Below are 14,369 nucleotides of genomic sequence, written 5' to 3'. Positions count from 1 at the left end.
CAGCTGCAAATCCAGAGGAAGTTAAAAGAGTAAGTGACAGATCTGAGGTGAAAATAAGTGTTAGTCATACTGTCAAAATTGTGATGTGCTCTTCAAAGACTATGCATGTATGTATGTACATTCAGGGAGAAAATCTGTTGTGCTTTATGTATAAAAAGTGCAGAATAGCCAATCTCCCTAACACGTAATGAATGCTTGACTGAGTGGAGCAATTACAGGGGATAGCTCCATTAAGCCATTTACATTTGCTCAGAGTTAGATTGCCTTTAATTTGTTCTATTTGGAAAGCTTGAGAAAAATAAAGGCATAGAAATTATGGAAATAAGCCAACTGCATACAGATGTACAGAAACTGTTCAAAACTCTGTGGCGTCAACATGTCGGCTGTACTGTACATCACTCTGGCTGTTAATAGTTGACTGACTCATATAGTATTGTTCATGTGGCAACAATTGAACCAGATAAAAAGAGCTTTAATTGTTGAAATATAATGCTTTATTCATACTGGTAGGAACCAGTAAAGCACAGACCTCCAGTAGCTGTGAACAGTTTTCATTTGGGGATATTTTCTGCTGAAGAAATGAAAACTGTTGACAGCGAGGTTTGTGGATTATCCTGAGTAATCAGAACATTGTTTTCGAAAAGGCCTATTGTTGTTATGTTTTTCAGTTTGAAGTTTTTTAATGCTATAAGCAGCAAATTCTGTTCACATCCATCATATTGGGGTCATAGCAGAAGTTTCAGCAAACATCTGGAAATCTTAGCACTCAGGACGTAAATGAATATGAATACATTATCTGGATATGAACAGATAATGTGCTCTGTAAAGTGCGAATAGGAACTGCTAGCAGCTAAATCAGCATGACTTTCCTTGATTGAGATTCCCCAAAATATAAACAAATAGGGTTTAAGCTAAAAACATGGAGGTACGGATTGTTTTAATTTCAATATACAGACATTCAGTGTTTTTTTGTTCTCAATAACCTTTCTCTTGTCTTCACCAGATTTGTTGTGCAGTGCAGGATAAAGCTTGTCTGATGCTGCACAGGTGTTATTTTTATCTCTTGATACTATATTGAAGCCTGCTTGCTTGACTTGACAGTAGAAACTGACAAAATTAGGGACTGTCTCAAAAGTGCATGCAAAATGGCAGAGAGAGCTTTTAATATTTTAGTTGACAACTTTCTCATTTTTTAATTGCAGACATTTAAGATCACCTGAGCATTCATCTTGGCCTCCTTCCATTATATACACAACCTCCAGTTTCTAAAGAATTATCATGCAATATTAGACTAAAGTTTAGATGAGACTAATTGCAAAAATATATTTGTGGGCAGATAAACATATATACATACAGTATATATGAATAGAGTACACATGGCAGTCGAAAAAAGAAGGGATTTAGATGATTTCTAACAATGTCTGAACACTTCCTGTATAAATCCAAATACATATTTTTGTGACATAAACAGATATTAGCTTTGCGTCACACTTCTACTCAGTACATAAAAGCAAAATGGTTTTAGCCATCCAAATTATTCAAATCAAGTTAATATCTTTCAAAAATTCCCTCTATCCATCGAGACATAAATTGTGGTAGATCCACTTGATCTGACTAACTCAGACAGCTGGAGCCTCATTATATCTTCTGATAAACTTTTAAACAATGTTTTTCTTAAAACAAGGACAGTGGATTTTGTCCCCCATCACCCACACTTTGGAGAGGATCTTCTAATGGTCAGTATGAACACTGAACAGCGAGAAAAACCTGTTTCAATGTTCATTTGAAACAGCCCCCCACCCCTTTTCTGTTCTAATGTTAAAAAAACAAGACACAGAGGTATGTGATGACAACATGGTGGCCCTGCACTTCTGCGCCACCAGCAGATACCTTGATTTACTGCTCGCCCCAATCTTAATCCTCATAATTCAGTGATTCTCTTCTCTGCTTCACTCAAACTTTATGTCACAGCAACTGAAGTTAGAGATACAAATACTTGTCAGAACATATAATATGATGAGGTGACAGGGGTTGGAGGAGTTGATCTGACACTGCATTGTGATGTAATTACTCAGTGTAGGAAGTGTCAAGCACCACCTAAATGCTTCTGAGGCAGGCAGCAGATTCGGTGAAGGTGTTATGATGAAAGTATAGAAATGCTGACAATATAACAGAGCGACTTATAGTACACAGCCGATTACGGTGCTCACAGTCCCTCAGGATGTGCCTGTTCTGCACACAGAAACCTCTAGCCATGCTGTTTATGCTATTGTGCATAACCTCGCTTAGATGATCCCATCAAGAATGACAACAAAGTACTGTCACATTAAAGAGCAGTCTGAAAATGCACTGGTTAATGATTTAAGGTTGGATAAAACAATCTCTGCAGAGACAGCTTATTCAAAACTCTCGGCTTGGTATAATATCCTCTACCTTGCAGTTCATCTATTGTTATATGTCAGTCATATCTTTACAATAGCCCCTAATGACAAATACTGCTTGTCCCACTCTTCATTAAATTTTAATACAGTGAAATCTATAAGATGCATAATGTTGATACTTTATGTATTGACATTTTACAAAATCCTGAACATCTTCTGAGCTGTTTGATGTATGCAGCAAACAAAAAGGACTTCTCTATGTTCCATACTAGCAGAAACTGGCAAATTTATTCAGGCAAAATTTGGAGTGTACTTTCAGGAGTGTACTTTCAGGAGGATGATGTTCAGCACTGATATGGGCTTGTGGACTCTGTTTTGCTCAGCAGAGGTGATTAAAAGCACACTTGAGTCATGAGAATTACTGCTTATGCCTCTTAGCCTAATGCTTAGCCAAGAAAATGATCTACCTGGGTTTTTTACTATCCCTCTTTCCTTGACTTATGCACTTAGGTTTGTTTCTCTCTTGCTTTTCTGTAATCTCTTAGGTACTCCCTTGTCAAATCCCCCCCAAATTTATTGTCTATTCTTTTTCTCCTTTACCATTAGGGAGAGACACATCAGACTGCACAGACTTTAAAGCGGTGCCAGTGGAAGGAGGGGATAGAAGCAGACGGAGGAGGGTGCATTAAAGACTTGAGAAGTGCTTGGGATAAATAATCATATTTCTATGCACCCACGATGCTGGAAAAGCACCATCTGGGACAGGCCATGGATTTGCATTACAATATAAATGGGAAGTTGCTGGAGCTGAAAGGGTGATGTGAAGTCATTCAGCCAACCCCCTCACTCTCTGACAGGTCGCATCTCCCTCCCCACACCAGGCAGCAGGCAGGCGCAAGGCACTTTGTTGGCGCATGGTACGCTGGTGTACTTTTGTCGCTCGACTGCCCCCCCCCCCCCCCCCCCCCCCCCCTCCAACACACACACACACAACCTCATCTTTTTTTAACACACAAGCTCGTCTTTTTTCAAATGTCACATCTCCACACACATGGAGCAGCCCGATAGCGTATGCACCAGTGGCTTCTCTTTCAGATGTGATCTTCAGTGAACCCTTAGAGCTCTGTTCATATACAAGTAGGTGCACGGGAGACAAGGAGACAAGCAAAGACGAGGTGGTGCTGGTGGTATATGTATATATAAACAGTGCTATATAATCTGTTATACTTTGTGGATACTTTGTGCCCACTCCGCTCAAACACTTTATGGAACTTGTTTGTTTATTAGAAAATTATATTCAACTCCTCATCTTACCGGAGCTACTGTATTACCAGTCACCAAAACATGCATATGGATTTCAAAATTAAATTTTGAAAGCCAAAGGGCACAGGTGATTTATGCTTGTTTTATTGCAGTTTGTATTATTTTGCAGTCTTTTCTACCTCCAAGCCCTCTGTTCATTTCCATTTTAAAAAGCCTTTGCATGACTGAACCTCGCAGGTTGCAAATCCTGAATCTGACAGTATACAAACAGATTTTGAATACTTCATGGAAGTTGGCACCACTTTGCATGACAGAGCATGTTGGCAGCAGAGAGCTGCGGATAGGCATTGTTTTCAAATGACTGATTCTGCTGCACTCTGACTCTGTGGATGCACTGAACCTGTTAAAATCATCTCTAAGTGGTATATTGTGTTTACTGGTGCGCCATAAGAGCCCTAACCAAGTGATTAAGTTTATAAGATGAAGTTGTTGAATTTGACACATTATGATTGTTCAGTTTTTCCCATAGTGGTTGTTTCTTTTGCTTGTCTGATCAAATATTCAAGAAATACGATTTAGAATCTAGCCTTCTTATAAAATTTTAAATGTCACACTTGCTGTGGCACACATTTTGACAACGTACAAGACCCTTCTGTTTCTCTTCTTATGTATTCATATAATCACATCTTTAACAAGCTTCCACAATATAAATATGCATTGCAAAACTTCATGACATGAAAGGAAGAACACAATGTCAGTGACTCACTTCTCACACTCAAGACATGAGTCTGAAGAATCACACGAAATAAGTGGAAAGTGGGTTTACTAAATATAGCTCTGTTCGCCAAAGAATAGATTAACCCAAAATTAAAAAAGAAAGTCTTTGCAAAATATGTTACTTGATAGCCTCCAATTTTTGCGCCATTAGCAACTAAAACAAAAAAAAAAAGTGACACACAGAGGTGATGTGAAAGCATACAAAATCAATAAGGAGACAAAAATGGATCTGAGCTGAGGCTGGAGCAAGAAATTCACGGTAGCAAGAAATTCACAATAGAAATTCACAGGCAGCAATGTGAAAGACAATCAGCGTTGGAATTGCCACCAGCTGCTGATTAATTTCTCCTAAAAATGGAGGACAAACTAACACTTGTAATTTGCAGTTTTCCACCTCTCCATTGTGCAGAATAAAGACAAAGAACAAGTGTCAGAAAATCTGTGAGGTTCATAGAGAATCTCAAGAACTTTTATTGATAAACTCTGGCTAGCACTTATCACCAATGGCTTTATCAGCCATAATCATACATCCTTTGCCCCTGGAGGAAAACAATAATTGGGGCATTGAGATCTGAAAAGAAAGACAGTAAAAAACATATTCACTGTAGCATTCACATTTTTGTCAATAAAGGCAGACAACATTGATTTGGATAAAATCACTTTTTCAGAAAGAATGAAAATGTCTGTCATGACTTGTCATTTGTCTGAAGCTCACAAACGACTTTGTTTAAACCGTACAAAAACTGAAGTGTGAAAATGACTGGTTTCCCCCCCCCCATAATTGTTGTTTTTACTCTTAGGTCTTTGTACAAACTGAACAATCGACACATAAAATGTGTTAATTAGTGAGCTTTACCTTAATCATCTCACTTAACTCTCCACCAGATAGTGAATAAGCTTATTTCCCAAAAGGTCAAACCATACTTTTAAATATCTTTCCGTCTCTCATGAAGTCAGGTTAAACATTTTTCATATTGCTTGTGTGGAGTCAATATAGCTGCATCAACAAAACTCAGAGGACGATTTATAATGAAAAGATAAATTATGATACAGTACACCTACAGTACTATGATATCTGATTAAATGTGATGACTGCATGCACAGACTGCTACTCTCTTATAGCACATATTTTCAAAAACAAGACTAGATCAAAACCTTGTATATGGCTGGACTGGCAAATTTGTTACAGGGATAGTCAGTGGTAGTGTCTTTAATGATCATCAGCAATTTTCTGTAGTGGTCTGAGTAATATTTGTGGTTAAAGTGTACTGAAGTAACATATCACATGACATGGTTAATAGGGTTGGGTGGTAATACAGTAATACGTTATTCTGGGGTGTTTGAAAATAGCAATTGTGTTCGTTTCTTTACCATCATAAAATAAATTCTGCTGTGCAATGTGTGCATATATATAATAAACACCTTAACAGTGTTTGTCTAGCACCACTGTCTGTGTGGTTGAAGATGCTATGATAGTGATGACAGAACTTTTTGTAAACAATGTAATTTGTCGAATAAATAATCTGTCAAAAAAGACTAACTATTTAGAAGCGTTCATAATCACGTGTCATGTGACAGCTTCTCCTCAGAAGGGAGAATTAGAAAAAAACAGTTAGGGAGCGCAAGCGAGTTGGTCCCTAAAAAGAAAGCAACTGCTGCAGATTGGCAGCATCTCGGGTTCCAAATGAATGACAAGGGAGAGCCAGCAAATCTTGACGAGGCTGTGTGCAAGATTTGCATGAAGAAGGTGACAGTCAAAGATGGAAATACCTCAAATTTATGTGCCCATCTCAGAATCAATCACCCGCTAACCATCGCAAGGATGAACATGTTGTTTAGTTCAAAGACCCCCACTGCTGCTGCTGCCCAAGCAGGACCATCCACAAGGCCCACCAATTCTACACAATCAACAATAATAGGTGCATTTGGGAAAAAACAACTAAGTACAAAAGGGACAGTGTGCGGTGGAAAACTTGTACTGATGCGGTGACCACGTACATGGCACTGTGTTGTCTCTTTCCACATGGTGGAAAAAAAGTAGTTTAAGGACACGATCTAAACCCTAGATGCCCAGTATGAGCTGCCTGGACTTAAATACTTTTCTAAAACAGTCATTTCAGAATTATTCAATAAAGTTAGACAAGAGGTTCAAGCACTGCTGTCAGCAGCAGACAGCTATTCACCGACAACTGATATGTGGTCGTCAGTTAACATGACACCATACATGTCGTTGACTGTCTACACTATCACACCTGAGTGGAAACTTCAGTCTAAATACCTCTAGACCATTTATTTTCCCTGAAAGCCATACAGTGGCCAATCTTGTTCCTATGCTCAGAGATTCACTTCAGGATTGGCGACTCGATGAGAATAAACTCTCAGCCATAATCACAGACAACACTGCCAACATCGCAATCAGGTCCCTGCACTGGCCGTGGCTTAATTGTTTCAGCCACAGCCTTAACTTGGCTGTTACAAATGCAGTGCAGGACCAAAGACAAAAAACAGAGCGTGCCCTCGGACTCTGCTGTGACATAAACGCCACCTTTTCTCACAGCTGGCACCGAAAGAGAGAACTGCATAAGAAGCAGGTGGAATTGGGACTAGAGCATAGTCTCATAACGGTAAGTCTACATCAATTTATTATAGGCCCGTAGACAAATAAAGAGTCTAATGAATGTGCATGTGGTGCAGAAGGATTAATAAAAAGTCTCATTACGCATAGTGATTATTGTTTATTAGGCCTACTTCTTAATGATTCTAATTCATTAATTAAAAAATGTTTTCTGACGACAGAAGGAGCAACCTTTCACTTATATGGCAGGACACCAGTGTCCTGCAGGCTGTTCACAATGCACTTAAACCAGTCAGTGACTTCACTTATATTTTGTCTGGAGAAAACTCTGTGACCAGCTCCTCTCTCCTCCCTGTGCTCCAGCTCTGCAGGGACAATGTGTTGGCAGTGTCAAACGAGGACGTCCAGTTAACCGATTCTATAAAAACTGGAATTCTTGCCAAGCTGGAGGCCAAATACAAAAGTGATTCAGTGTGCGAGTTGATGCTCATATGCACCTTCCTCGACCCTTGGTACCATGGAGAATATGACAGTGATGACACTGCCTTGGCTGAGACAAAGATTTTGTCTTAGGGGCTGAGACGGTGAGACTGGAGGGTCAAGCAGAACATGCAATAACTGTTCTCAGGTTGTGTTTTTTCCTGAAATAATAAAGAAATAGCAGCATTTCATGTGCAGAAAACAACTATGTTGTTTTGTTTATGAGAAAATATGATCCTCACCTATTTTTTTAATGGATCAGGAAAAATAAAAAGGACAACATTTCCCTGCTTTAATGAAACTGAATAGTGGAGTAGTGGCTCAGGTACAGAGGTGACGCCAGTGACTTTTTCCAATCTATTCACTTTGTCTGTCTGCAGACCTTTCAGTTGACTGTCCCTTTGTTTTCTGCTGTGAATCCCACAAAGTTCTTCCATCTAAAAAAGAAAAAAAAAGACTAGATAATAGGAGCCTTTGTTGGAATTGGCTTTGAAATATCACATATTAATGGATGCCATTTTAGAAGTGCAGTTGCTGTTAAGTTTGAATAAAATGTGATAAACCTTGCATGGAGAGATAATACTCATTAAAACACACCCGCTCTACACTGAAGGGGCAATAAATGCATTCAACCTTCTACCAAAAGAAATGTGCAAGAAGGAAAAAAAGGGTGCTGAAAATAAAAAAATATATATATGAAAGTACAATTATTGTTCTGGCTTTCAGAACATTAAAAGAATAGGTCCACCTTGCTTTGTCCCCTCTTACCGCTCTGGCTAATTTTCCATAATGTCTGCACTGATTGCAGAATTGCTGACAATTTAAACTGCTTTGTTTTTTTTTTTTTTACCCTCCATCTATCCAAGGTATTTTTTTCTGCAGTAGAAGTTCCTTTAAACATTAAGCAAGTGACTCAAACACCTCATATTCATTTTGTAATTATTTATGCCTTATCAAAAGGATGAAACAAGTAAAAATAACACAGACAGTACATGCAATGAGACTGAGACAGTCTGTTGTTTGAGGTGTGTGAGCAAACAATCTATGAGCATTCATCAACAAAGCCCACGCTGAGATCAAAACATTTTAAAAACAATAATTAATTTGGCATGTTGTTATTAAAATGATTAAAAAACACTTCCAGTTATACAGAACACTGAAAAATATGCAGTGTATCATAGACCTAGACTGCTGTGGACACACAAACATGTCCATATATTGCAGCACTCATATATGACATTTCATATTTTCAATACACCGAAGTTCCAGTGCTTTTCTTTCCACTTCCCCAAAGTTTTCATGTTTAAGTCGACCGTTGCTCCTTACTGTGCTTGTGTCAGCTCAGCTGATGCTATTCTCAGAGCTGCATTAATTGTTAGCTCGCTCTTTGATTTGCTTCATTTAAAAGGTCTTTGGTTAATTTAATGGATCGCAGAGTGAGCTTTTCAAAGGGTTGGGTATAAAAATTACAGGCCGCGATCATACATCAATCTAAAAATACTTCTTAAAAAGAGATTGCTTTTCTTTAAGTTGGTTCAGCTCATGGGTGACGTGTGCACATGTTACAAGCAGATTGAAGGTCAAATAAAGTAAAATATGTTATGGCTGAGTCCTCTGCATCACATTACAGGTTACCTGAATCTTCCTGGAATGACTTTCATCCAGCTCATTGTCCTGATTACTCCACAGCTGCTTCCAATCGCTCCTGTTTATTAGGCCTAATGCTGCATTCATGCAGGAAAACCGTCTGTTATTCCAACCTGGAAGTGTTCATTATTCTAAGATGGTTACCCCCACTGCTAGTCTTGTAGGTATAAAATTTAAAGATGTCCTCCAGACATGTTTGAAGATATATAAAAATACTCCCCTTGGAATAATGAGTTGTGTCTAATATGTTTTTTCCACAAAAAAAAGTTGACTTACCTCGTTAAAATTCTTAAAATAACATACTGTATATTTATCCTCCCTCATTGAAAAATCCAGAATCTATGAGCATAAAAAGTTTAACCACTAAACACAAGATGTGCACCGGAGCTTTCAGGTTTCCACATCACACTGTGTGTCACAAATCATGATTGTAGGTACACACTTTAAACTCAGATTTAAGGTGAGCACAGAGAAACTTTCCCCTTTCAGCCGATGAACAGCTTTCTAATGTCAAACTCTATATCATTCTGCACCGTGAAGCTCAAACATTCAAGTGAAGTAAAAATGAGCAAAACACATTTTTGAGATGAGGGAGACTTTAAAGAGAGTTACTTGGTTGTAATGGTTCATAATCTAGTGAAACTAGATACAAACAAACAGTGCAGCTACCTTTAAAGTAGCTGAATTGACTGTATTAGTCTTAATATGGGATTTTATTTCAGCGTCACTGCCATTTTGTCACTGGTTTGTTGACACTTCTGTAGTTCTTGTCACATAGTTGGAGATATTGTAGCTGTCAGAAATTCCTGATATTTCTGACTCAGAATTATAACTATCATGATATGTGATGTGATATGACATAATGACATGACGTCGTATCATGATACGCATTAGTCTAGTCACTTCTCCAGCCAGCACTTCAAACTCTTCACTCTGTCTTCCTCTGTTCCTGCTGATCTACAGTTTTCAGCCTCTCAACTCCCTTAAAACCATCAAAACTACCTTAAACATATCATCTGCATTTTGCTTCTACATTCTGATCAAATCCTGAGAACAGTCAGTTTTCATTTTAATTCAACAGTTCTTCCTCCTTGTATGCTGTAGCCTACACTGTTGACATTTTCCTAGCATCAAGCAACCGTTTACTGCAAAACTTCAATTAAATTAAAAAAGTTAATTGCATTATTGCTCCAAACTCAAAACAATAGTTTCTTATTTGTCTCAGACATAAAATATACACTAGTAAAACCTTGTCATCCCTGGTTTTCATTAAAACAGTACATAAATGAGACAAATACCACCCGCACAGTAAGATAACAGCAGCAGTATTAATACAGCATCAACAACTCCTAACTGTGACTTAATAAATCGGAACACTTCCAGGGAGAATTTATCACTTCCTTCTTGTTTATTTGCTGCCGGCCCGGCACAGACATTACTCACCACATCTGTATTTAAACCTCACTGTGGTGGGACAGAAAAAATAATTGTATACAAACAGACCAGTTACTTTCATGTCCACACTGAAAACTAGATTGATTGGTTTTCATTAATTAAATCATTTTTCTCAGCTTTGAAGTTCATTTCATTGTGTTGATGCAGGCCGAAACTGTACTATTTTGGAGTTGGAGAGGAAGGTAGCTGTGGAGTGAATATCTAAAAAAGTAAAAAAAAAAAAAAAACAGAAGAAAGAATGCCCGGAGCTGTGCTCTGTGTGTAGAAGTGGAATTGGTGAGATGTATAGTGCAAAAGTGTACTCAGTGGTTTAACTGCACAGTGATTGTGTGCGTGTGTTTGTGCGGGTGATTGTAGAGACCTGCTGCACTCGTAGCGGGTTCACATTCATAAATCAATGTCGTGTTTTATTTAAAGACATGGCCAACTCTCTCCCAGTGAAACCCCCTATCTCTGTGAATCCCCCACTTCATTCTCTTAGTCTCCTGCCTTTCATTTGAAATGCAGCATCCTGTTCTATTACCTTCAGCTGTGACATTTACTCACTCTTTTATGATGAATTCATAAAATCACGACAATGATAGCACACTGAGAGTGCTTTATGGAAACTCATTATAGAATATCTCTCTCTGCCTGTCTGTCTGTCTCTCCCTCTCTCGCAGACACACACACGCACTTTCTGTCTTTCCACAGAACACAAAAACAACAGAAGCGGCACGCTGATGTGAAAAGTTTGGCTGTGAGCTCTCTGTGGAGTGTTCTGATAAGGCTATCAACGCTTGGCTGGCTGATACACTTGGTGAGGCTGCAGTCGTTTTTCTCTGAAATCCTTTTTCAGATCACTCAGACTGTGTCTTTGCCACATTAGGCAGAGTGTTGTTGGTTAAAGGAGAAAATAGCCTGCAATGATACAGACTTTCAAAGTAATATTCAAGATACTTTACATGTAGTGGGAAATGACCACTTCTCAGAAACTTTAGTCATGCTGCCATGACAAATGCCAAGGTGAGCACTATCACATTTGTGTTAGTGTGTATGTATTTCAGCTTATCTCCATTGGTGTTATTCTTCCTTTGATAGGACACCATTGTTTGTCATGTCTTTTCTGTGGAAGAATTTCATTTTTCATGAATGTCATGCATTTACAGGAGGTGTCACGCTGAACATTTCACAAGACAGCATCATTCCTTTGACAGGAAATTGGAAAATCCTCACAAGTCAAGACAACGTCTAATTCGCACAAAAACACAACATTCAACACGGCACTGTGAGAAATCCTCCTGCCTCTCTTAGTTTCAACTGTGCACTGAGGACTCAGCAATATCAGCCTTCATCCTGCAGCATAATGTTTCCTCTCACCCCTTACATCATCATCTCAAACCTTAACTGACCCCAGCAAACATCCTCCCGATTCCCCACAATCACTGCAAGCCTTCCAGGTTTGTCTGTGCCAACTATATTACCATGCTCTCTGGTTTGATGAGAAAACTCATGCGTCCAATATAACCTGAAGGCTGAGTTTCCATTACCAACCTATCCCTAACTCAAAACTGCATGCTTTGCTGAGGCACTTCTGGGCAGCACTCTCACTGTTGTGGGTTTAAATCGAAGCAGAGGCTGATAAAACTCTGTAGCTCCAGGTGAGCTCACCAACAGCAAGATGTACATCATCAGAGGGTGGAAATGCTTCAGATAAAAATAGCTGAGCAGAAACGTATTACATAGACACGTAACATACTTCATACTTAGCTTTAGATTGGGCTTATGGTCTTGCACAATCCTGTCTTCTATGTTACATTTCTAAACTAGTTTGTTTTGCCTTGTATGTTTTGAGGGGAAACGTGATTGCTGTTTGGATTATGTTCACTGCTAACATTTCTTCTTCCAGCAGAAGTTGGGGGCTTGGGCTGAATGGTGTACTTTTAAAGCACAGGACTGTGACATCAGAGACATTAGAAAAACAAATTAAAAACAGCACAGACTCTTTTTAAAGACAATATTTACACAGATTCATGCTGCTTGATCTGTGTCCACTTCAACTTCAAAAAACTTCACCTCAAGCCTTATTACCTCAAGTTAATACTTAGTTCTCTCTTTTTTATTGTTTTTGTGTGTCCTTTTGTATGTTAATTTCTGCCTTTATTGTTTATTTCGTCTCTGATCTAAATTTTATTAGCTCAGTCCTTTTGATATTATTGCCTTGCATTGTGGACCAAGCTACAACAGAAAGCATTTCACTGCCATTATTTACGGTAAGTATTCGATGCCTATGAACCTTAAATACATGTCAGTGAATGTTTTGCAGATACGTTAAGTATATAGGCCTACATATGTATAACATAGGCTGATAGAAAACATAACATGGCCAGCAATACGTTTCTTAGAAAATGTCTGTTGCAACATAATATCTAGGAGACAGGGTTGCATTGTAACCCCTTAAAAGATAATACTAATAATAACAGTAATGATTAATAACAGTCTTAATAAAAAGAGACAGAAAATTCACATGTACTCATTCACCGCAAATGGCATTACAGAAATAAAGATTTTTAGTTTAGGATTAGAGCCCAGAGTTAGTGGTACCCTCAGGTGGTCAAGTAGTGAGTTCCACAGATGGCGAGCAGCTATACAGAGAGGATATTTGATGTGGAGCTATAGTCCTGGGGGCTCAGAGCAACAGGATGTTGTTTGACCTGAGGATGTGCACAAGTCAGTGGGGTTAGAAGTTGTGTGTTTTTCTGTGTATGCACTGGAAAGAAAGGATGTCATGTCTGAATTCTGTTACGGAGGAGACTAAGGGCCAGTGCAAGGTGGTAGGTCTTAGGTGCACAGACTGTGTTAGCGTCTCCATGTGCACCTGCTATTTTGGTTCATGTATGTGCAGCAGCGCAACGTGCAAAAGGGCTGGGTGAAAGTGAATATAGATCAGCGGGTGTGGTGATTATTAAATACTCTCTCAGCCAGTCACGTCACCGCTCTCATATCTCTAAAACAGTTAAACGCGATAACGACAACTCAGAAAGTGGAAAGCTTTTCTTCAGGAAATGTCTGGATGGTTCAGACAGCGCCATATCATGAACACACATTACCACAAATTTGCACCCAAAGACAGATATGGAGTAGTTTTTTTCCATCAGTTAGTTGCTAGAATAAAGATAGAAATAAAAAATGAAGAAACTGATTTGGTAAAGCTTATATGATTGTATCAGACCAACGCTATTTCAGCAATAATTCTAATGTGTCTCACCACGTGCATGGTCACATAATTTAGTAATTAATGTTACATGACAGCATTTGCGCTGTAATGTGTTTCAATAATGAAACATGAGACGCTATTTTTGCTATAAAGAGAATTGGAAAAGAGGCTATGGAGATCCCTGCTAACCCGACGTCTCCTTCATAAAAAAGCAGAATATCGAGTTCTACACCACACACCAGTCTGATGTGTGTAGAGGTGTGTGTGGTTATACTGTATCAGCCTGCTGTTGTTTTCAGGAGATTTAATGAAGGTAAAGGCTGATTTATCAACATATCAGTCCTGCTGCTTTCAGATGCTGCAGGAATTTAATGAACTGAAGGAGAAGCTTTTCATACAGTATAAAGAAGCTGTGGAGAGCAGATACTGTAAGAATCACCCACATTCATGTATAAATCAATGCAGGCTGATTTACTGGCTCCCCTGCTTTAGCCACATCAAATGTTATTTTCTGTGCTGATTTTGGTTGGAGAGTGTTTAGGCTTAATTGAAATAAATTATTTATATTTTAAACATTAATCAGTTGTTGCAGCAC

General features: G+C 38.7%; 1 protein-coding gene across 1 annotated transcript; it reads left to right on the top strand.

The window, feature by feature from the left end:
* Positions 1-6,751: 6,751 nt before the first annotated feature.
* Positions 6,752-7,593, top strand: LOC121895717. The gene is made up of 2 exons (XM_042409140.1): positions 6,752-7,045; positions 7,360-7,593. Exons 1-2 carry the CDS (start codon positions 6,752-6,754, stop codon positions 7,567-7,569), a joined length of 504 nt encoding a protein of 167 aa, XP_042265074.1. The 3' UTR covers positions 7,570-7,593.
* Positions 7,594-14,369: the final 6,776 nt, after the last annotated feature.

The sequence above is a fragment of the Thunnus maccoyii genome, chromosome 4, assembly GCF_910596095.1.
Source record: "Thunnus maccoyii chromosome 4, fThuMac1.1, whole genome shotgun sequence".
Taxonomy (NCBI): Eukaryota; Metazoa; Chordata; class Actinopteri; order Scombriformes; family Scombridae; genus Thunnus; species Thunnus maccoyii.
Note: the sequence above shows the minus strand (reverse complement) of the source record. Positions and strands in the feature narration are given on the sequence as shown.

Coding starts and splice junctions, on each gene's coding strand:
- LOC121895717 (XM_042409140.1), top strand. CDS start 6,752: ATGCTCAGAGATTCACTTCAGGATTGGCGACTCGATGAGAATAAACTC. Junction 7,046..7,359: donor TAGAGCATAGTCTCATAACG/GTAAGTCTACAT, acceptor CCTGTGCTCCAG/CTCTGCAGGGACAATGTGTT.